Below are 22,242 nucleotides of genomic sequence, written 5' to 3'. Positions count from 1 at the left end.
TCCTGTTGTGGGAGACTGTTGTGGCCTCCCTCTCCCGCATCCCCTCTCCGAGCATACTCACCCTCTACTCTCTACTGGTCTAGCCCCCTACGTCTTTGGAACAATGAATCGAGTCACATTTTATATGTAAATTGACAGGATTACATGGCTCAGAAATGAGTATAATTGCAAGGAAACTACGCGCAAAAAGAAAGAGACGTTGCAATATTCGCTCAAACAATGACTCAGAGATCGCAAGATTAATCTCTTTCTTCCCTTCCTCTCGCCATCTTCTCCCAATTCAAGTCTCCACCGCGCCACGAATCACAGATTCCTTCCCAAACCACCAAAATGACATCCTTCCTCGCCCTTCCCCCGGACTCCGTCTCCAGATCTATCGCGACCCGCAAACCACCAATCCCAAATCCCCGCCAAACAACGACTCCAAATCTCACTCCTGCGCCCATACCTTTCCCATCGCACTCCTCCTCCTCCTCCTCCTCAACCAGCAACTCACCCCTGAAGTAAACCCCACCATCAGCCACACCACACCCTCCCACAACCCTCAACCTTCTCCTCCCAACTCGCATCCTGCTCTCCCGCGAGACTGCACCCGCATCTCCAGCACGACCAGCAAGAAAGACATCAAGCCCGCTTCCTTCCCAGCCTCCTCTCCCCCTACAACAAGAACAAACATCATCCCAACGACGAGCTCACCGACCACGTCACCAAACGCGAACACGGCAAAACGATGCGCAGCAGCTCTCTCCCTATCCCATCCCGTCCCATCACATCACCGGCTTTACGTACGCACCGTCACAACCTCTCGCATCGATCGAGCTTGTCGTTTCCTGCCTTCCTTCCTTCAGACATCATACTTACCAAAGAATATCCATCGTGAAGTAGGCGTGCGGGTTGGCGTCGCTTCCATCTTCCATCATCCATCTTCCCTCCTTCCTCCCTCTCTGCTTGCATACATACGTAGCAACAGGAGAGGCGAGGATTCATCCCTCACGTGCACAAACCACGAGATTCGATCGCGCGCGTTGTGCGACCATAGAGTCTCGCCGCGCTCGGTCGGTGGCTGTGACGGACACGGACGGACGGGGCGCGACGGTGAGAGTGGGTGGGTTGGTTTGGCGGATTTCCGCCGGTGAGGGCGGGGTGGGGGGGTGATTTGTGTAGGAGAGGGTGTTTGAGATGGAAGATGGAGAGGGAGCGGCATGATGGTCGTTGAGAGGATAGATTGTAAAACATTGCTCTGGTGAGAGGTGGAAGAGCTGGGAAAAGTGACGAGGAGAGAAGGTGCTACTGGCTTCGTTTTTTGGCTTTCGACATCGTGCTGGCAGGTAAGGTGCTAGAGAAAGCTGTGAAGTACTGGTTATGAGTGACAGCGTATTTCGACGTGAGATACCAAGAGTTTTAGCGTATTTTATAGATGGTTACCTTTTTTGCAGTTTGCCTGCCGTTGGGAAGCGGTCGTGAGTGCCACTAGGTGCCATTATTCTGATACTAGCTGATAGCAGTGATTGTAAAATGTCTGGAAATTCCAAGTCAATCGAAACGAATCTTAGCGGTACACTTTGCGAGGTCCCCGCTCAACAAGGTCTCTATCAAGATCCAGAAAGCCGAAAAGATAGCCAACAGGCTTCGAGCAGCTGACGACAGAAGTCTTAGAACATTGAACGATAGCCAACAAGCCTCGAGCAACTAAGATACACACATCTGACAGCGTACAGATATCTCCTCGATCATCTAAGTAGCCTTTCAATATCACCCATTCGTGCCGTGCTTCCCTCTTTCATCCTCTTCCCCGTCTTTTCCTGGAACGCAGTCATCATTAGCTTCCGCTTTTCGGCCTGAATGTTCAAGACCTGATCCTCGATGCTATCATTCATGACTAGCCGCCAGACTGTTGTAGGTTTCTTCTGCCCCAGTCGATGGACACGGTCGACGGCCTGATCTTCAATCGCAGGTGCCCACCACGAGTCTGCTAAAATTACCTGATTGGCTGCGACAAGGTTGAGTCCGACAGAGCAGACAGCTAGACTAGCGAGCATGACTGTGCATTCGGGATCCGTCTCCAGAGCAGTCAGTGAAGCGTCACGTTCGTTGGCACGCATGGTGCCATCGATACGAGCATACTTGTACCCATTGGCATCAAGTTGGGCTTGGATGATGTTTAGAAAGGAAGTCCATTGACTGAAGATCACGGTCTTCGTCCCAGGTTTTTTGGAAGACGCCTTCAAGATACTTAGCAAGGCTTCGACTTTACTACTGCTGGTATCTGTGTCGATGTCAGGCTGATCAGAGGTTTCACCGAGGTCAACCGCTGGATGAACGAGGGATTCAAGCTCCAGAGGCTCAGCTCGGCACATTGGGCATCTATGCTGCGTCTCAATGACCCGCTCAATACAATCAGCGCCGAATACGTGAGCGCAGGCCGTGATCACAGGGTTGTGCAGGTTCTCGAGACAGATTGGGCAATCTTCCCGTGATTCGATGCTAACTTGCAACATATCTTGCAAAGCCTTCCGGTTCTCAGGCGTGAGATCCACGACCTTTTGAGACTCCAAGACCGAAAGAACGGAATTTACCCGTTCGCCGCACAACTTCCAGTGGTTGCACACTTGTCTGAGGCGAAGCAGCATTTCCAGAAGATGACGGTAAGTGTCCTGACCTTTCCCGTTGCTGTTGGTCTGGTTCCGCTGGACCGTGTGCAGAAGACCCTTTGCTTTCGCTTGCAAAGCCTCATACTTCTCTTTCTCGTGATCCAAGAAGTCAATACGGTGAACATACTCCGATAGCTCGGGAAGTTTCAGGTCAACGAACTTCATTTCCTTCTTGCGGCGAAGGCAGATGGTGGCCATCAGGGCTTGTAGTAGCAGGCTTGCGTTGACGTCGCCTTGATTGAGTGGTCGGATCAACACACTGTTGAAGATCTCCAGACGCTCCAATCCTCCGGTCAGGCCAATGAAGCGGACTAGAGAGAACAGGTCCTTCAAGTTGTTGATGATGGGCGTTCCAGTCAAGACCCAACGAGACTGCGCCATAAGATTCAAAGCTGCCAGAGCCGATTTGGTCTGCGGATTCCTGATGATATGGCCCTCGTCTAGAATGACCCGACGCCATTCCGTGGAAAAGAGACCTTGCTGACGCGGTACAGATGGAGGATCCTTTTTCCCGCGAGGGAAGTATTCAGTGGCCAGCGTTCCGTAGGAGGTGATCACCACATCATACTCCCCGAAGTCTTCCGCCTTCATGGGCTTCTTGTTGTGACCATGATAGACCAACACACGAAGAGCATGATCTGGCTTGATGTGGTGAGCAATCTGCCCGCTCCAGTTGCTCATTACTCCGACAGGTGCGATGATCAGCGTTGTCTTCGATTTGCTGGAGACAGTTGAGTCCGCATTGTCACTCGCGATCAGTGAGATCATCTCGATAGTCTTGCCCATGCCCATGTCATCGCTCAGTATGCCGCCGCTTGCGAGAGTGGGCTTCTGGTTTTTAAGTGAAAAGCTGGTAGCAACGTTGGTATAGATCTGGCCATTCCGAGAGCATTTCCACAGCTGTACTGCGTCGTCAGAACCAGCTGAGGGAAGTTGAGGATTCTCTTTCTCCAATAGCCATGCAAGTGCTTGACGCTGGTATGGCAGCAATTGAGTTGTAAGTTTCTTTGGGCATTCTGCCATTGGCATTGCGGCCAATGCATCTTCCCCGGCCCCGAACTTCTCGACCACACTGCCCACTTCCCTCGGGTTGAACCGCTCACTGCCATCGATGAGATTCTCAAAGCTCTGACTGGAATTTCCATCACCCTGAGATAAAGTGCCAGCGTAGTCAGTCTGGCTCGAATGTCCCCATTGTTGACCACGTCCACCTGTCTTTCCACCTTTGACTTTCTTTGCGGCTGCGATCTTTTTCAATTCCTCAGCCTTGCGTGTCTTCGCCTCTTTCTCTTTATGGTCGATCACTGCCGAAGGCAGGCTGTCCGCTTTCATCTGGCTTCGTAGATTGGCTCGCTCGACAGGCTCGCTGGTTCCGAACAGCTTTAGAGCAATGGGACAGTCGTAAGAGCCCACATGACCTGAGAGAGACCCTTCCACCAAGAGAGCTCCGGAATCCTAGGTCGGCGTTAGCATTTCGCAAGATATCAAACCCAAAGGTCTCACCATATACTTCGCCAACTTGCTTGCCATCGTTCTTGGTATGTGACCGATTTGGGCGCGCTGCACGTTCTCGACGCGAAGGGCATTTGAATCGTATGGGTTGTTGGGCTCCCTACGAACAATAACGTGTTCTCCAGGTGTCGCATGGCCGGTGTAGTATTGGACGCCCACAATCTTAGTATCCAGAATGCCTAGGTAGATTAGGAACGGTAGCAAGGCCGGATTATTCTTGTCCCGATCCTTAGCATACCGTAAAGTTGGTAGCTTTGGTAGACAGAGTCTTCGCCATCCTGAGAAGAGATAACAATGTCCTCTGCATCCGCTTCATCGCCTTGTTCCATCCAAGAGTTGCGCTGAGATTGCGTCACATCCCCGGGAGGAGCTCGGTGGGCCCAGGATGCGGATCCCACGTCGTCATCTCCAGTCAGGTCTATAGCATCAATCTTGCGCTTGCCATGGGTACGAGGAGCCATAGCACCTTCTGCTTTTGGTATATGATGAATAATGGTGATCCTGGATTGGATAGAAACGCGTCAGAAGAAAAAGCCGCTTGTTTCCTCGGCATTGCTTGGCATTGCCTGGCGTCGCGCAGTCACGTGCTCTAGTCTCTTCCTGGAAGCACCACAAGCATCTGCCCAATTCCACTCCCATCCATTGACGCCAATGCAACGTAGAGTATGTTCAAATGACATGTGTCACAAGCCTGCTGACACTGACAACCCTGTGTTCAAGTAATGGAAGCACGACATTGCGCTGGGGCGAATTGATTTTCATCTGGCATTAGTGGTGTATCAACCTGGCTCTTTACTATACAGCTGCCGTGGACAAGCGTAAGGTCTCTTTCACACTGAGAGGTTGCAGGCAAGAACCAAAAATGATTCTCTACGCAATAAGATTTTTGCCTCTTGACCGATTTGATTACCGTCCAGATGCCCCCCCTTTCCGCGGCGCTTTCTTTCAGAAACCTGGGTCGCTCTCTATCATTCTGTATGGAGGAGTCTCTAAAAGTGTCTGATGAGCATTTTTCACTTTCAACATTGCACCTTTTTTTCTCTTTCTTTTTTTGGGTTTCACCAACGCCGGTGGTCCGATGTGGCTGATTGGCGTGGGTTTCCCGCGGTAGACATTCCTCTTTGGCTCAGCTTTAATGGTGTTGGCTTTACACATGAGGAGCAGAGTGGAAGCTTGGCGAATCCATATGCAGTGAGGCCTGCTAAGATATGATTTCCTTCGTTCACAGAGGGACGCCTTTGGCAAGCAGTCTCGAGTATTTGGCTTCCACTGAAAGCCGTGCGCTCCACCGCATCCGAAAAGCCTTTACTACGGCCATCCTCGTATAAAGATGAGAACTGGCCCTGCTCTACGGGACCATCTCCGATTCCTTTGAAGCACAGCTCTACAGCATCCCGAGTCTCCGCTTCTCAATCCTACAGCATTCCATCAAGATGAAGCCAACGTCTCTCGTCCTGCTCTTTGCCGCTACAGCACTCGCCGCCCCGCAGGCAATAGTATCATCCGTGGCGACATCAGACACAATCGTAGCTGCATCCTCGAGCACCACCCTTACCACTGTGGCCTCAAGCTCACAAGCCCCTGCCACCTCCGCCACCTCCGCCCTCTCAACCTCAACTACACCCTCAAGCACCACTGCAACCACCGCAGTATCGATCTCATCCGCTTCCGGCGCAGCCGCCACTGCGACTACCAGATCCAAAACCATCGCAACCAAAACCATCGCAACCAGTCCCAGGCCTACCGCGAGCCCGTCCTCCAGCTCTTTCCTCTCAAGTCTCAGCGCGGCAGCCTGCAAGAAGGTCACAGCCGCGAATGCCGCCACCCTCGCCCAGATTGCGAAACTCAAATCCCGCGGCATCGCCGTCCCCCCGTACCTGTCTGGATACTTGCTCGCTGCCAAGGTGGCGGAGTCGGAGTTGGGCTGTTCGGCGTCGGCTTCAGCGTCAGCAGCGACTTGATGAGGATAGGTCGGTCGTGAATGGGGAAATCATGTACATGATACTTTTTTTATCAAAAAAGGAAGATAGATGAGATAGATGGGTCGAGGTAATTACTAGAAAGGTACCAGCCAATCAAAAAGCTTGTAATGTTCATTTGACTCGAAGTATAACCGCTTGTAACGAGATGGTCATTATCCAAAGCGGTGCTACACTCCTTGATACTCCTTGAAGTGAACGACGACCCCAATAAAATCCGCCTAGTCGTCTATCCCGAAAACCACATCCATTGCGTACACTCCCATTGCCAACATCCTCGATAAAGCCTCCAGAAGCACCGCTGTGTAATGTCGGACTGAAATTTAGAATGATTGTTCATGCGTTGTGCGTGGCGGAGCTCTAAATAGGATGAAAGTCTGATAAAGAATTTGTGGGCTCAGGAATTGGTCAGGTCATCACTTTGGCTGCCATTTGATCAGCACAAGGTTTTTCGGTGCTTCGTTCCGTCCTTGAACCTTTCGAAAGTGCAGCCCAGATATGTACATAACCAGTACCTGTACAAACCCCTTTGTCTTACTTCTATGTGGTGTCTTACAAACCAATACAGCGCACGTTACCGTTTAACGTTCCGTTTCCAGGTCCCATTGATGACCTCTTCTATTTCGCGGTCCCTTCCTTCTCATGCCATCTCTTCAACGTGTCCTGCGCTGTCGCGATTTTGAGTCCAATCCTCGCGTCCAGTTCGAACTTCTCCCAAGTCGCCGCTTTCTCTATCCACTGCATATTCTTTGGTGAGTGATTTCCTTTCAAAGTGAAAAGCTGATTCATAACACAGTTGCGGGAGTCAAGATACTTCCGCAATGTGTCTTGCGACTCAAATCAAGATATGGATTAGGAAATGAAGAGCTGGGGAAGTTGCTTACACTCTCACACTCCTTTACCCATTTCTTCACCTCAGCCTCCTTACCCTCCTTCCTTGCCTCTCCCCTCTGCATCCAACAGTTGACACTCATCTCGTAATTAGCAGCAGGTGCCGTCCAATCATCTCTCGATCCTCCTTTCAATTCGTTCTTGTCATAGCTAAGGACACCTGCTCGGAGGTGTTCCTTCGCTTCTTCGTAGCGCTTCAAGTTCCTCAGAGTGGCGCCATAGAGCACCGACAATATAGCCTTCTCATCCGGACCTTCACGCTTCCAGTGCGGATTCGAAGTCTCGCTCCATGAGAGTCGCAAAAGGCTCTGCTCGAGCTGACTCGTGTCCATGCGCTTGTACCCGTTCCATAGGAATATCATCTCTTCGACAGGGCTGACTCCTACAGCATCGACGAAAGAAACACTCCAGTCACGAGCGCGAGTTTCCCATTTTTGGACTTTGCGGGTTACGAAAACGTCAAACGGTAGCTGGCGCGCCATAAATTTCTTCTTGCCTGCATGCTTGGGTGCAAGTTTGAATAGCTCGGTCGCCTTTTTGGCGTAGATAGCAGCCTCGGTGGGGTTCAAGGTTCTGTGCTGCCGGTACATTTCGACATTTGCAGCGCCGGCAATATAGTAGTAGAGAGTATGGGACCAGTTGTTGAGATCAACGCAGGCAATGAAAGATTTGGCGCAAAGGGCGTAGTCGTGCATATACATTGCGTCGAGAGACCTTTCAAACATTTTGAGAGCTTCCACTTGCTTGAGTGGAGACTTGATGGGCTTTTCGAGTATAGAAATGGCGGTGGAAAGGTGTTTGTTTGCGGCCTGCATGCGGGCTTCTTCCAGGAGCCAGAGGTGTGATTTTGGATGCCGCCTCCGCATGTCCGAGAGGAGAGCTTCGCAGCGCTGTTTGGGATAGCCTTCAACGGTATTCTGGTCGATACTAGTTGGGTCTGAGTCAGGGATAATATCAGACATGCCAATGAATGTATTGTAGTATCCTAAAACGATCAGGCCTGCCATAGCACCATTGATATTATGGAACTTGCTGGCCTGCCAAAGCATCCGAATTCCACGGTCCTTGTCCCCGTGAAAGCCAATAATGAAAAGCAATTTTCCAAAGGCAGGCGGAATCATAGAAAGCATAACGAGAAGTAGTCCAAAACAAAGGTTGGCACCTGAGTGAATAAAAACATCTATTGGATTGGCGAAGACATCGGAATCAGGGTCATGGTCGAGGATCCCATGTCTGGCGGCTTGGTTGTCTGGAGCGGGCAGGTCCTTTGAGTCCAACATGCCTTCGCCGTCGAGTGAAAGATTGTCTAATTTATCAGTCGTTCCATCATCTGCGTCATAGAATTCATCTTCATCGTCATCATCGTGATGATCTTGCGCACCGTTGGTGAGCCCATCCTGTTTTGTGGCTGCACTGTTTGAACTATTGGCAGTTGGTTCTCGAAACGAGCGTATAGATGGCGGCTTAGATGTAGCGCCACCAAATCCACCCGGCATTCCCTTGAGCGACGGGGCTGACCTATCCGACCTGAAAGATTCCACCGACCTTCTGCTGGGTGTATTTGTGTCCATTCCACTCTTCGTCTTGATGTATCTGGACTCCGCATCCAGTATCGTATTAAGCGTAACATACGCCTTTCGTAATTTGTAGAAGCCCTTTATGCTCTCCGTGAGACTTTCGTTCAATACTGCAATCACAGCGCTCATCAATTGTGTCTGTGCATGGCAGAGGGAAAACTCGGCGCCGGGTGGGTAGACAGCAGAGCGGTATGAATGACTGTCTTTCTGAGCTCGCCGATGGTCGGTGGAGGCGGTCGTCTCGGCATCTGCTAATCTTTCCGCGGCTGGAGGCACATAATAAATACATCAGCAATCGTCCCGAATCATTCAGGAGTAACACTTTATACACACCCTCGCGTATTATTTCCGGCTCGAAACCAAGCGTAGCTCTTAAGAAAGCAACCATGCCCTTTGCCAGCTATAGGTATCAAAGTATTCTTCATCAGCCTGGAACCTAGGCAGCCGAGAAGGATCATTTGGCGCACCTTATGGAATGACGAGTTTCCGCTGGCTAAGCCATCTTCCGCGCTCTCGAGGTCATCGTCCATTATATGTGCTGCCGCTACATCAGGAATTCCGTCAGCCTTATCCTTCTCGAAGCCGAGATCTAGGGTCGTGGATATTACCTCGAAGGGCCGCCTCCACTGAAGATATAGGTCAGTAAAGCCAGCAACGCAATCGAGAGAAAGCATTCGTACAGTTTTGTGGTTCGGCCAACGTGTCCAAGGAGTGTGTGGAGGCATTGTCCTTCTTCGAGTGGATCCATCCCCGCAGCATGGCGCTCCTCCTGAAGACTCGACGTCTCTATTGAATGAATTATGATTTTGGACAGAGACAAAAATAAAGAGCCTGGAAAGAGCGAAAGGCAACAGCATGTAGGAAGCACAAATGGCAGTCAGCTTAGAGCCCATTGATGATGTCGCGTGCCAAGGCGTTTCGGCCGCGGCTTTAGCGGGGATTAGGGTGCGTCAAGCCGCAGGTGCGGTTTTGCGCTATCATTTTCGCATTAATACATCTTGAATTTCCAGGATACATGTAATAGGATACATAACAATGTATTCCCGAGTTGTGGCTCACGGAGGAGTGCTATTATTTACAGAGTACTACCCTGATATGAGAGTTCCCTAGAACATTTCCAAAACAGACGAGACTTTTACGATGAATTTCCGAGACAGGATACAACAGTACATCACACGAAACACCCTCCTGATTAAGCCGTATGAGACTGTGAGAGGCAATACCAGGCAAGTTAGACAGCACGGACACTGGGATTCTCAGCCTTTACTCTCACGCGTGAGACACCATGTCTACCGTGAAGTAGGGATTGGAACATTGACCGGGTCGCTGCACGCAAGTTGAGTAAAAGATCTGTGAGCTAGGGCTCTTCTAAGTCCTGTAATGGAAGGATGATAAAGTAAGCTAGTCACCTGTAGTTTGAATGTCCAATTCAGGTGTGCAAGTTGTGTCGACGGCGACAACTGCGTTGGCCCCGTCCGGCCAGCGCTGATCTCGATTGACTGCCCTTGGTGCCTGGCAATTGACTCGCACGACTAAGCTGACTCGACTTGCCCCGCACTATCAGCTGGTTGGTCTGAGCAATGTTCGTCGCGTGAAAAGCAATCTATCCAGTGAATACGGGAGCAATAAGTCGAAATTGTTCGAGAGCAGGAAGTGTCAGTCCCTGATCCGCTTCGATTTCGTTGATGAGCTCTTCTTCATCCGCCTCGACGTTATTGAGACGCTTGTACTGTGAGACTTCATTCAAGAGAGCTACGGATACTGTGTTCTATGGACGTTCAAAGGGTCCTCCATTCGAACCTCTGTTCACTGCTGCAGCAGAATTTGTTGGTAAGGCTACGCCTTTGTCCATTCCCACGGATCGCTGTCCGGCCTTGTATAGCCATGGCAGTCTGTAGCTTTGCCGGAGATACCGATATGTACGGGCTGGTCATTCGGATCGCCTTCTATCTTCAAGGATACGCTGGGGACTTAGCTTCCTAGCTCGCACCATCCGAAGTAAATGGATTACGCCTGACAAACAGTGTCTTTATCGCCGCCACCTTCCTCTCCCTGCTCGTCCATGTCATTCTTGATATATCGAATCTACAAGTCGTCGAGGTCTACAATATCCTTTTGCTTACGTTTGGGTGTTTCTTTTTCCTTGTGCCTCTGTACATCTGGCGGGGTACTCACTGGGTATAATCCTGCTTTGGGCCCCTTCAAATTTCCTCATGTTCCGCCTGGTCAAGTCTACAGCGTGTTGAAACGTTTGTTACTCGTTGCCATAGCGTCGTTCCAATTGTGGTTCCGGTTTGCCCGAGTGCTAAATTTGGATGGACAGGTTTGTGACGAGTATGAATTCTGCTTTGCAAAGATCACGTTGAATGAGAAAGGTTTTGAGGTGCTGAGTATAGTGTTATCCTTTCTGCTTCTGTCCTCTTGCGCCATCGTGCTCTCAATAACCGTTCTCAAAAGAGCGGAATTGGTTGTGGAGAAACAAGCACCGAGGCATAGGTATAGTGTCTCCGTCTGGCCGCGTGGCACCCCCATTCTATGTATATCTGACCTATCGAGCAGGAGAATGCACGTTGAAAGTCTACTGCAGCTGCGATCAGCCTGCAACGTCGCCGTCGCGAGTACAATTGTTGCGGCAACTGAACTCACGATCAAGTGGAACAAGATCCAGGGCGTCAATTCGCTATGCTCGGCAGGCCAAACAATGCCTCTGCTCATGGGTGTCGCTACAATTGTACGCATAGTCTATGTTCGCCTTTCCAGAGGACCACCAAGACCATATCAGGATAGTCACGGTGGATCAAGGTCGACCGAAGACGATCATGAGGGAGCCCTTGAACCAGAGCCCATTCCCGTGGATACACTTCCTCTTGCAAGAATTCCTCTTGGTGCTCTTAGACCACAGCGATGAGATAAAGGATCTCGAGGAGGCACTCTGCGCCCATTCCTTTCAGGCGGCAGTTGAGGCTATCCATTTGGATGCTTCCTTTTCCTCCAATTCCCTTCAAATGCATAATATAGCTTTGGACGGAGATACAGTGGCATGTATAGCTTGCTGTACTCGTACGATCAACTACAGGATGGTTGCCGCTTTGACGTCGACTTTCACGCAACGCTATTTGGATGTTTCGAGCATTTTCATTTCAAGCAGCACAAAGACATCGCGAAGGAGCTCAATTTAGCAGACGCAATCATAATTGTTGTTGGTATGCATTTCAATGGCCCCAGGCCCCATGGCCGCCAAGGATTCAAAGTTCGATGGCTGTTTCATGTCAGAGGCCAACGGTCCAGGCCAAGCGCATGCTTACGATTGGCGGAAACTAAGGTTCTTCGCAACATGGGTTGGACACAACATAGGCGCACGCTATCCAGCCGACATGGAAATAGCCTCTATGCGAAGGCTAATGAAACTTCACGTGTCCTCACTCTCTCGCCATGTAATATTTTCTACTGATTCGTGTGTGTCAATGTGCAAGCTGGGCTCGAGATCAAGATGCTGGAACATCTGACCTGAACTTGTATAGAATTTCCTCTTTGACGCTGTTTGTAAGGAAGTAGAGGATGCGACGGAAGCAAGAGGCGAGAATCAGTGTGCAATTGATTCTCCTCCTAACCGTCCTGTTCTTGTTATGGTCCTCGTTTTCCCACATCTATGACAGAATCTTTCCCAATCTACCCCAATCTGATCATGAACAGTCTGCTCTACAGTCTTGCTCAAAAGTGAAGGGAATTGAGTCCGAACCCGGGCGTACCGGTAAGGAAACGGAGACTACCCTTGGGCCAGTGCTTGAGGACGACTATATTCAACAATGGCAGAATGGCACCAAGGCTCACGACATGGACGCCTTATCCCCGGGCGAGGTGGCGAAATGTCTACGTGAGATAATGGGAGAAGCCAATAGTACCGCGTGGCGAATTCAGTGCTCGGCATCAATTGCTGCACGCTACGACTCACTACAGGTCACAACGGAGCACGATGGACGGATCCAGTACCTATTCGCTTTAGATCTGTACCAGACTATTCCGGTCCTGCCAACTCTGTTGGGGTCTATAATTCAGACCATTCGTTTCCTTGGCCCAAAACGGTGCGCTGTCTCTTTCGTCGAAGGCAGGTCTACAGATGGCACATACCAAGTTTTGGCGGCTCTACGGGACGAAGTGGAACGGTTGGGCGCTGTGTTCTACATGTCCACCAGCGACGTCAGCCCGCAAGACGGAAAGCAGGATCGATTCGAAGGCCTAGCATTTCTGAGGAACTTGGCGTTGGCGCCATTGGTCATGGAGAAAGCGAAATTTTCGCCCGACGCGCAGGTCATTTTCCTCAACGACGTCTACTTGTGTCCCCACGACATTCTGGAACTGCTGTACCAGCAGAAGATGCAACATGCGACCATGACATGCGGTATGGATTGGTCGCACGGCGGTGCCATCTTCTACGACATCTACGTTGCGCGGTCAATAGTCGGCGAAACCTTCTGGCAGATCGCACAGGATGGCGGATGGCAATTTTCCGACAACCTCTTCTGGGCCGACCGACAGACGCGTGCCCAGTATCTTCAACGCCAGCCTTTCCAGGTGTACGCATGCTGGAACGGCGGAGCAGTCATATCCGCTCGACCCATAATGGAGCGCCGGATTCGGTTCCGCCGAAACGTCGAGGCGGAATGCTACATGGGCGAACCGACGTTGTTTGCCAAGGACTTGTGGAGGCTTGGTCTGGGTCGGATCCAAGTCGTCCCTACGGTCAACGTCGGCTACGACAATCGAACCAAAGAGGCCAAAGATCTGCACGGTCGCGTCGAAGACCCTCTCAACATGACTAGCGGAGATTTGCAGACTGAGCTTGTTCAATGGCAGGAGTCGCCGCCAAGTTTGGTCAAATGCATGGCGCAGTTCCATGAGCCTTACTGGGTTCCATCCACCTGATCTCGGACCTGTAATCTAGCCCCGTCATCTCACTCTCCCCGTGATCAGCGATTATTTACTCACAAGAGCCGGAAACGGTGCTGTGATATTAGCGTCACACTAGCACCGGGTACCGACTACGATACCTGGCAACATCGTCTTATATGGTACTTACTTCGATCTTGGTCCGGACTCCGGGAATCCATGGCTTCTCTGCCGCCGGCGTATTTCTACCGCCAAAATTCGATTTGCTATGTTCAAGAGGTGATGCTAGCCGACTCCGCGGCGATCAGCGCCGGCGAAAATGAAATTCATGGTTCCAGGACGGTCGAGTCGCTGTGCACTACGACGGGAAGACGCATGGCAATGCGAACAGGAATTCTCAGAACGCCTTTGTACCAACTATTTTGGCGAAACTCGACTACATATTCCGATAGCGGAGGTGACCTTGGGCTTCAGGCACGCAAGATTCCCGACGCGTATTTCCAGTATCGGATCACGCAAGCTACGCACCAACTAAATTGATTTCGACCGTTCGCCCCCCCCCCCCAACGCCAAAACCAAAAACTTGCATGACCCGAATCAAGATACATACATACATACACTACCCGCCAACCTTTCCAATCCTCGCCCCGCAGCACCCAAATCCCATCCTCGTCCCTACCTTCCTCCCTCCCTCCCTCCTTCAAACCACCACCACCACCAACGACAAGGCACCCGGGAAAAAAAAGCCAGCCGTGCGCCGTGAGGACCCCCGCAGCCGCTCGCGAATCAGACAACCGACCCGGCGGCATGCGCGGTCCGGGTTCGAACTCGCGGTCGCTGGGGGTCGTAGTGGTGGTGGTGGTTAGCGAATGAATAGATATGCATATTCCTTCTTGTTGACGAAGGTGTGAATTTAAGCAAGCGAGCGAGCGAGCGAGTTCTCACTCCGCATGCCTGTTTCCAAAATACATCGGTGAATAGCGCTACGAGTATCATCCAACAATAGAATAGAGCCCCCGGGCCCACCGCATCAACACCATACCATCCAATCCCGATATCCCCTGTCGCAAAGTCTTCCATCGCGATCATTTCATCATCGTCCAAATGCCATCGCGAGCAATCCACACAGGCACCAACTCGTCCCTAAATAAAAAAAAATTAAAAAAATGGAGCATCGCCTCGCCCCGCCCGTGCGTTGATCCATCACGGCGTCCGCTGCGGGGAATTGGTTTAAACTCGTGCCGACGTGCAAGGACTGCCCTGCGGTCGGGGCGCGAGTGGTTGGCTTTCGGGTCTGGTGGCGGTTGGGAGGTGAGAGAGGGGGGGGGGGTTGGAGAAGACGAAGAGGGGGAAAACGGGGTTTAGGGAATGGAGAGTGTGGATAGCGGGAGGGAGGTTTGGAGTGAGTGGAAAGGAACGGAGGTGGTTCAGATTCTATTTATTAATGGACAGACGTCGACGATATCCTAGAAGTCACGCGCACACGCCATCGGCGCCGCGGACAAACATCTACGGCTTCCCGCTCACCCCATCCCCATCACCCACTTCCTCAGCGGGCGCTCTCGTACCCATCGTCGTCACCGTCAAGGATCAACGGCTTTGCCGCTTCCGGTGCCTTGGTCCGATTACCATCACGGTGGTGTACCTCATGGTCCCCATTCAACACGTGGCGGAAGTGGTTCAATCCCCAATTGCTCGTCGCCCTCTTCGTACCCATACCTGATCGCTTGTACGTGGTGTTTTCCTCGGCGCTGTCTTGCCCGCTGGCGGTCTCGGGGTCCTCGAACTCCCACTCCTTCGGCGCGACGAATTTGCCGATGCGGTCCGAGGCCGGTTCTTTCTTGTCCCAGTGGTCGGTGCCGTGTACGCCTTGCCACTCTGGCTTGTGCCTGTACTCTTCCATGCGGAGGACTGCGCTGACGAGGTCTCTGTAGGTAGCGGCAGACTTGTCCCAGCCTTGCAGGCGCAGGTAGCACTGCTTCAACCATTCCACATGCATCTTGACCCTCTTCGAGTCCATTGTGTCGACAGTCTTGTCATCGCCATCGTCGCCCTCTACGACCAGTCTCAGAATGTTTTCGTGCACACCCATCGCCTCGCGGTAATGGCCCATGCTCGTGTACAGTTGCGACAGCAGCTCGGACATCTCGAGCGTCTTTGGGTCGAGATAGCCCCATACGCGGCGGAGGTTGTAGCAGATGTCTTCGCAGAGTCGGATAGCGTGGGAACGGTGATCTTTGTTGGCATACGTTGCTTGCACGTAGCGGCGACCGATAGAGACGATGGTGGTAGAGGACCATTTCTTTTGGACTTCGCGGGAGGACCAGAGGAGCTTGAGGAGCCACTGTCGATCGTTGTGGTCAGCTTGGTAATATGGATAGGGGCCAGAGTCAGGGGGGCTTACTTCAAGATCTACGTGGTTTTGCTGTTCGCCAAGCAGACCAGCAAGGTCGTTCAGCTCACGCAGCTGCAAGCGCACAAAGTCGATCTTGGAATCCTTGCATGCTTGTAGAATTTCGTGGATGATCTTGCGCGAAAGCTCCATCATGTCATTGCGAACTTTGGGGTCGACCCCCGCCTTCATTGGCTTTTCGAGACCACGGCCAGCCATGAGTGCAGACAATTTGAAGCCGTAGCCAACGTTCTGCAGTTGATGATATGCGCGTTGCTGATTAATGAAGTTGAGCGCGCAGAACGCCACTTCGTACGCTTGCTGAATCCGGTCTTCGCTAAGCAAGTACTGGACCTTGGCAACGCTGGATATGCACGCAGAAGGCCCAATTTCTACGTTGTGAGTATCGTGACGACCAAGTTCTTCGAGTAGACTGTTGCAGAAGATAAGGCTAACTTCGCTCCGCACCTTGATGGTTGATCCCCACTTCTTGATGAAGATCTCGTGAGCTTGATGTTCCAGAACCTCAATTTGTACCTTGCGCTTGCGAGAGACTAAGAACGCGCGAAGGCTACCAGCCCTTGCGAGGATGACTTCAGTATGGGACTTGTTGTTGATGCAGCGGGTAAATGATTCGTAAAGAATCGTCTCTGTGAGGAGATCGGCCATGATTTCGGAGTAGCTGATGGTCATCTGTCCTAGAACTATCTGTTCAAACGTAACCAGGAAGACGTAACAGCCTTTACCAGTGGATTTGTCGATTTTGAAGCTCGACTTGTCCGAGCTGGCGCTTCCGGTAATCAGCTGTAGTCGCATTTCGTGAATCATCTCGTGGCCTTGCTCAGCCATTCCACAGGCGATATAAATGGAGCCCATGGTTTTTGCGGCCTCGTGGAGCGTCTTGGAGTGCTTTTCCTTTTTGATGATCTCGATTGTTGTATCGAGCAGCATGCGTACCACCATGGAATGGCTTTCCAGCTTCATATACAGGAGGACGAGCTCCCGTAGGACAGTCAACGTCTCAATATGAGAGCAGCCAAAGGTTGCTTTCAGGGAATTAAAGCGTTCGAGAACCACTTTGATGGCCCGTTCAACGGTGGGTTTTGATACAGAACTGTGGTTGCAAACCTTCACGTACGCCCTTGTCAACAAAACCTTAACAGTCGTGATGGTCGTTTCAGATATCTGGGTCGTGGTTGTTTTCGTCGTGGTCAACACCTGACATAGTTAGCATAAGTAGAGATGAGGGCCACAAATACTACTTGCCTCTTCATATATCGACAAAGCTTCATGGACATGCTTCTCACTCTTCATGTAGATCTGAGCGAGTTCTATGGAGGCCTTGAGAGTGACCGTAGCGGAAGCGCCAAAGATCTTGATGCAAGCATTACGATATTCAACGGTCAAATCCCGGAGAACGGAAAATTCGCAGTGACTATGATGCTCCAGGACGTAGCGATAATGCAGATAAAGGACCTCGACGAATTCGACACTGAACTTTTTGTATCCTTGATGTAGGTCTTTCCAAGTCAGCCAGAGAGTCTTGCAGATCGCCTGTAGCTTGTGCCAATGACCACCCTCGTTATGGTATTTGAACATGAAGAACATGGCATCCAAAGCATCGTGGTGGCAGACCGCCGATCCATGGTTCAGCGTTGTGATGATCTCTTCGTAGTACTCGTGAGCGTGGTCATGTCCATGGTCAGCGCATAGGGAGCCCAGAATGTAGAGAATCTTGATAGTCAGGGTATGGGAAGTGCCTAGGAGCTTGCGGTACTCGACAAGAAGTTCATGATAAATTTCGATCATATTGTGCCAGTGACGGTGTCCTTCGTAGAACTTGATAAGCACAGTGTAGGATCTGGTCAAGCGCTCATCGTGAATGTGGCAGGAGTTGCGGCACGCGCGATAAATGCGAATATAGATCTCCTCGGCTTCATGAAAACGATGCGAGCGGTCATAGCAAACGGCAAGGCTTGTTGCAATGTCGATGGCCTCGGACCCGAAATCTTTAGGTAAAGCAATGGTCCCTCGCCCGGATATGATCGTCTTCCAGACAAGCAGTAGCGATCGTTTCGTCACTTCGATGCACTGGGACCATTGTTCCATCCTCATGTAGTAGGAGACGAGGCTCTTGCAGATTGCAAAGGTCTCGGATGTCACCGTACTGCGGGACATGGTCGATTCGAAAAGCTCTTTGATGACCGTCTCTGTAGTTGTCGGCGTTGTGCTAGTAATGGAGGCGGTCGTCGTAGATGTCGTCGAGATGATCTCTGTCATAGTCTCGGAAATCAAGACTTCGCAGGATTCGGTGTGCTCATGCTTGCCATGAGACTCGAACCATGCCGAGCATTTTTTGAACACGGAAATGGCTACGGACAGAAGGTTGATAGCACGCATGAGTTCTCCAACGACTTTGAGTCGCAGGAAAATCGTCTCAGATTCGAAATCGTACTCTTCGTACTCGGTCCAAACGCAAATGAGTACGTTGGAGGCTTCTTCATGCCGATGACGGCGTCTTAGAAACCGCACGTACTCTAAGACTACATCGATGGTGTGAATGTGGATTTCCACCCCATGATGATGGTGAGGATGATGACACTGCTCAGTAAGGCGTCTCCAGAGTGTTATGTAGAGTTCTTCGGCAAGGAAGTATTCACCGCGCGCTTCATAGGATACTGCCAACTCTATGGTCATTTGGATGCGGCGAATGTCCCAAACTTCCAAATCCATGGCGACATCGAAAATACCTTTCTCATACTCGACAACGTCTATCTTCTTGTCGCCTTTTTTGAGTATAATAGTAAGCTGTTCAGATATGCCTATTTCTTCCTACATGGTAGTATTAGCACGTGATCTGCAAGATTAGACAATTGACCAGGCAATGCGATGGACAAATGTACTCGAGGGTTTGCGTTGACTTACCTCTGAGCCCTTACCATACCGTGTAATCATGATCTCGCGAAGCTCGCGCCAAGTATTTTCAGCATGGTGCTCTTCGCGAATTTCAATGTACAGCTGCGCGAGCATCTTGTAATAGCAAATTACCAGGTCGTGCGTCTTTCCATGTTGATGCTTGTAGGCGTTGATGATATACTTCAGCATCCCCTCCTTGCATGTTGCCAGCTCCGTGCGTGTTGTTGTTTTGATAGTCTCGGTGATCGTCAGGAATGTCGTGGTGCATCCAATGGTAATTGTATGGTTTTCGCGCAGTATTTCTTGGCCAATGTGCGACGCACGGTAGAAGCACATGCTAGCCTCTGTCGTCTTCGACCATTTCTGGTACAGGCCTCCACAGATGATCAAGCTTTGGAGTACCGACTCATGCTTTTCAGTAAATACATCTGTACGTATGCGACGGGCAAGCTCATGTGTCTTGATAGAATCGACCAAGGGATCCCAGCAGGCCCACTCGAGCATTACAAGCTGTGTTGAGCTGGGAAAGATGGCCTTGAGATCAGCCGAGAGCTGGAATTTATCGGCGCTTGTGTACATCGAAGAAGCATGGAAGTGCAGAGTCCAGTATCGCACTGCGTATTCCAACAGTCGATGACTCTCAAAAAGCTGGTTGACCTCTGTCTCAGCCACCACTTCCAAGGCTGGATCTCGAGAGTTTGTAAGGTTGAACCGGCAATAAGCTAGGAGTCTCATGGCAAGATCGGTCTGCGCAGATTGATAGCTCAGAACTTTCTTGCCTTCTCTCTGGAGATTGAACACCTGAGCTCTAATTGCAGGATGTCGAACCCGGACAAATCCGTTGTCGATGATGACTAGAGCTCCCAACGAGGCCTTGATGTCCTCCCTGATGTCCGTCTTCTGGTCTACGGAATGCTTCTTTGGAGGTCAATCTGCAACAAATCTTTGACTTCGGTGATGATGAATGGCCGCTCAGCTACGAGCATCCAGGACAGCAAGTGATTGGTATTTGATGTAGAGAAGTCCAACGTATCTACTAGCTTTTTGATCAGCTCGTCAAGAGAGTTTGGTGTATCCCTGGCAGCTTTGACTGCTTTCATAAACCCTTCGTGGGATTTCTCCTGCCTCAGGAACTTGACAGTCAAGAGAAGGCCAAGAAAGCTGCCTTTTGCGGCATGACTTAGCTGTTCAACAACCGCTTCGCGAGCATGTTCGCTTTGTCCTTGGTAATGCACGTAGCCATGGAGTGCATGCCCAGCCACATGCCTAAGATCTTCGCGCGTATGATCATGGGTAATCTTGAATGTCTGAACCTTGCCCTCAGTTGGCATTGGGGCAGGGTCTCGGGATAGAATAATGATCTGAACGTTGGTATGCTTCGCGGCGAGCGCCCCCAACTGATGGGTGATTTGCTTTCTGCTTTGCTCGCCACCCTTCACTTCGTCAAGGCCATCAATGATGACAAAGAGAGAGTGTTGGGTGGCGAATCGACCCATCGCCTTCTCCAAAGATTTCCACAAAGAGTCCTCGAGATTGCTGGTATCTTTCGAAAATGACATGTCGTACGCCTGAGCCAAATCTTGGAACAGAAGCTCATCGCCTATGTTTTTTTCAAGGAGTTGTAGTAACAAATGCTTGGCTATCGCAACCGATGAAGTCTCGCTAGGAACGTCTGCTTCTGTTGGACACGTTAGTGAACGGGTGCCGAAGGTTCGGAATGACGGCTATAGCAGCGTAGATGTGAGTAAAAACTCAGCGGTGAAAAAGCAACAATTCCAATTCAATTGATGATGCTAGGAATGAGATGTAGGCTTGCTGTTGATAATGGGTGTTCGTGTCTGTGACTGGAATAGAGTGAGCCGCGCGGACGCGGATGACCTACCAACTGTGAAAAATAAAATGTCATAGGTTCTCTTGCCGAGCGGCCTCTGCAGCCTCTCAATGATCCAACGAGACAAGACACTCTTGCCGCAGCCTGCAGGTCCGACAATCGACAACGCATCATCCTTACTTCGTGAGAAGTCGAGGAGATGTCTTTGGAACCATTCGCAGGTGTACTCGTCTCGATGGCCTGGAGCGTGAAGACGACTCTTGGTCAAGGTCTCCAGGTTACGGTCGCGAGGACGGAGCCAGGGAAGAATAATCTCGAAATCCACAGACGCATCATCGCCGAGCTCAAATTGCCACATAGCGTCCGTAATTCGACCTATGCGTTTGTGAAAAGCCTCGATGTGACCACCAAATGTGCTGTTGAAATCAAGACTAACTTTTCCGGCAGAGACGGCGTTCACCTGAGCGTAGTAATAGATGCTTACGTCTCGAATTAGTGTCAATAAGTCATTGAAGGCCTGGCCTACTTCCACTCTAATGTGTTCATCGGCGTGGAGGAGGTTGTCGTGGCGCAGGAGAATCGAAAGGGAAAGTCCCGACCAGGAGACTTGCCTCGAGCAAGGCGCAAGCTGCAGCCCAAATCAACTGCGCCGCTTGACCACTGTCACGGACGAAGCCTTTAACAGCCTTGGAATATTCCGATATCTGGAGAGCGAAGAATTCCGCCCTGAATCGAGATTGTGAAGTCAGCGTTGCCTACTCCAGTGGGGATGTCCACCTTCGAAACATATCTGAACAGCATTCACCCCCAAGAAATGTCTCAGGACTCAAGCTGGGTTGACAAGAGGATATCTGAACTCGGAAGAAGCGTACCACTTGAGGACTTTGTCCCATCTCGAGCCTCGATGCGGCATGTGTGTGAGCCTCTGGCGCTCGATGAATTGGAGGAAGCCTTCAATGGTCAAGCTATGAATGTCGGTATCATCAGCCTGATCGAAATCTGCGACAAACTTTCGTCGGGTTTTGATGACCGTCTCTTGAAGGATTGTGACCTGCTGGTCTTTTGAGAACATGACACTGGAATCGCCCCAGCCTTTGGAGGTACGCGTATGGTTTTGAGAGCCTGTGAAGTAAAATCTTGGTCAGCGATAAGGATGAAGAGTTTTAAGAAGTGGACTGTCTTACGTTGGGTCATACTTTGGCTTGCATGGTTTGTAGTGCCGTTGCTCAAGCCATCCGGTTCCTTGCTTGGGCTGGACTCATAGACCATAGGCTTGGAGACCTTTGGCTCCTTGGCAATCACGGCTGGCTTGTCAACGTTGAGATTGTCGTGGCTCTGGCTGCCATTGACGGCGGGAGTGTCATCAGCCATGGCTTTTGAGCGTTTGCCCTCTTCAGTATCTTTGTTCAGAGGTATCGTTGTATTACTTGAGTTCGACGGTTTCCTAGCTGCGGTGATGGTCAGGTAAGCAATAGCAATGCACCGGGCCAAGGATGACCTACAGAGAGGATTACGATGAAGACCAAGCATGCTCGAACATATGACGAAAGGGTTACAACAGCAGCATCGGTTGAATCTGCATTGACGGGTAGAACGTAGACTTGGC

General features: G+C 50.9%; 5 protein-coding genes across 5 annotated transcripts; 2 read left to right on the top strand and 3 right to left on the bottom strand.

Annotated features, from left to right (window-relative positions):
* Positions 1–1,730: 1,730 nt before the first annotated feature.
* On the bottom strand, positions 1,731–4,624 carry HO133_002607 (uncharacterized protein; the record flags this gene model as incomplete). The annotated part of the gene is made up of 3 exons (XM_037293533.1): positions 1,731–4,106; positions 4,155–4,342; positions 4,402–4,624. The coding sequence occupies 3 exons, from the start codon at positions 4,622–4,624 to the stop codon at positions 1,731–1,733; spliced, it is 2,787 nt and encodes a 928-aa protein (XP_037150362.1).
* A 972-nt stretch (positions 4,625–5,596) lies between these two features.
* Positions 5,597–6,124, top strand: HO133_002606 (uncharacterized protein; the record flags this gene model as incomplete). The annotated part of the gene is made up of 1 exon (XM_037293532.1): positions 5,597–6,124. The coding sequence occupies one exon, from the start codon at positions 5,597–5,599 to the stop codon at positions 6,122–6,124; it is 528 nt and encodes a 175-aa protein (XP_037150361.1).
* A 636-nt stretch (positions 6,125–6,760) lies between these two features.
* On the bottom strand, positions 6,761–9,140 carry HO133_002605 (uncharacterized protein; the record flags this gene model as incomplete). Its single annotated transcript, XM_037293531.1, has 4 exons — positions 6,761–6,880; positions 7,027–8,876; positions 8,944–9,010; positions 9,078–9,140. The coding sequence occupies 4 exons, from the start codon at positions 9,138–9,140 to the stop codon at positions 6,761–6,763; spliced, it is 2,100 nt and encodes a 699-aa protein (XP_037150360.1).
* A 2,700-nt stretch (positions 9,141–11,840) lies between these two features.
* Positions 11,841–13,533, top strand: HO133_002604 (uncharacterized protein; the record flags this gene model as incomplete). Its single annotated transcript, XM_037293530.1, has 2 exons — positions 11,841–11,932; positions 12,267–13,533. The coding sequence occupies 2 exons, from the start codon at positions 11,841–11,843 to the stop codon at positions 13,531–13,533; spliced, it is 1,359 nt and encodes a 452-aa protein (XP_037150359.1).
* Positions 13,534–15,046: 1,513 nt separating this feature from the next.
* On the bottom strand, positions 15,047–22,007 carry HO133_002603 (uncharacterized protein; the record flags this gene model as incomplete). Its single annotated transcript, XM_037293529.1, has 8 exons — positions 15,047–17,107; positions 17,186–18,721; positions 18,815–19,723; positions 19,843–20,483; positions 20,688–21,115; positions 21,282–21,362; positions 21,509–21,758; positions 21,821–22,007. 8 exons carry the CDS (start codon positions 22,005–22,007, stop codon positions 15,047–15,049), a joined length of 6,093 nt encoding a protein of 2,030 aa, XP_037150358.1.
* Between the last annotated feature and the right edge of the window lie 235 nt (positions 22,008–22,242).

This window comes from Letharia lupina (assembly GCF_014066315.1).
Source record: "Letharia lupina isolate WasteWater1 chromosome Unknown contig_15, whole genome shotgun sequence".
NCBI classification, from domain to species: domain Eukaryota; kingdom Fungi; phylum Ascomycota; class Lecanoromycetes; order Lecanorales; family Parmeliaceae; genus Letharia; species Letharia lupina.
Note: the sequence above shows the minus strand (reverse complement) of the source record. Positions and strands in the feature narration are given on the sequence as shown.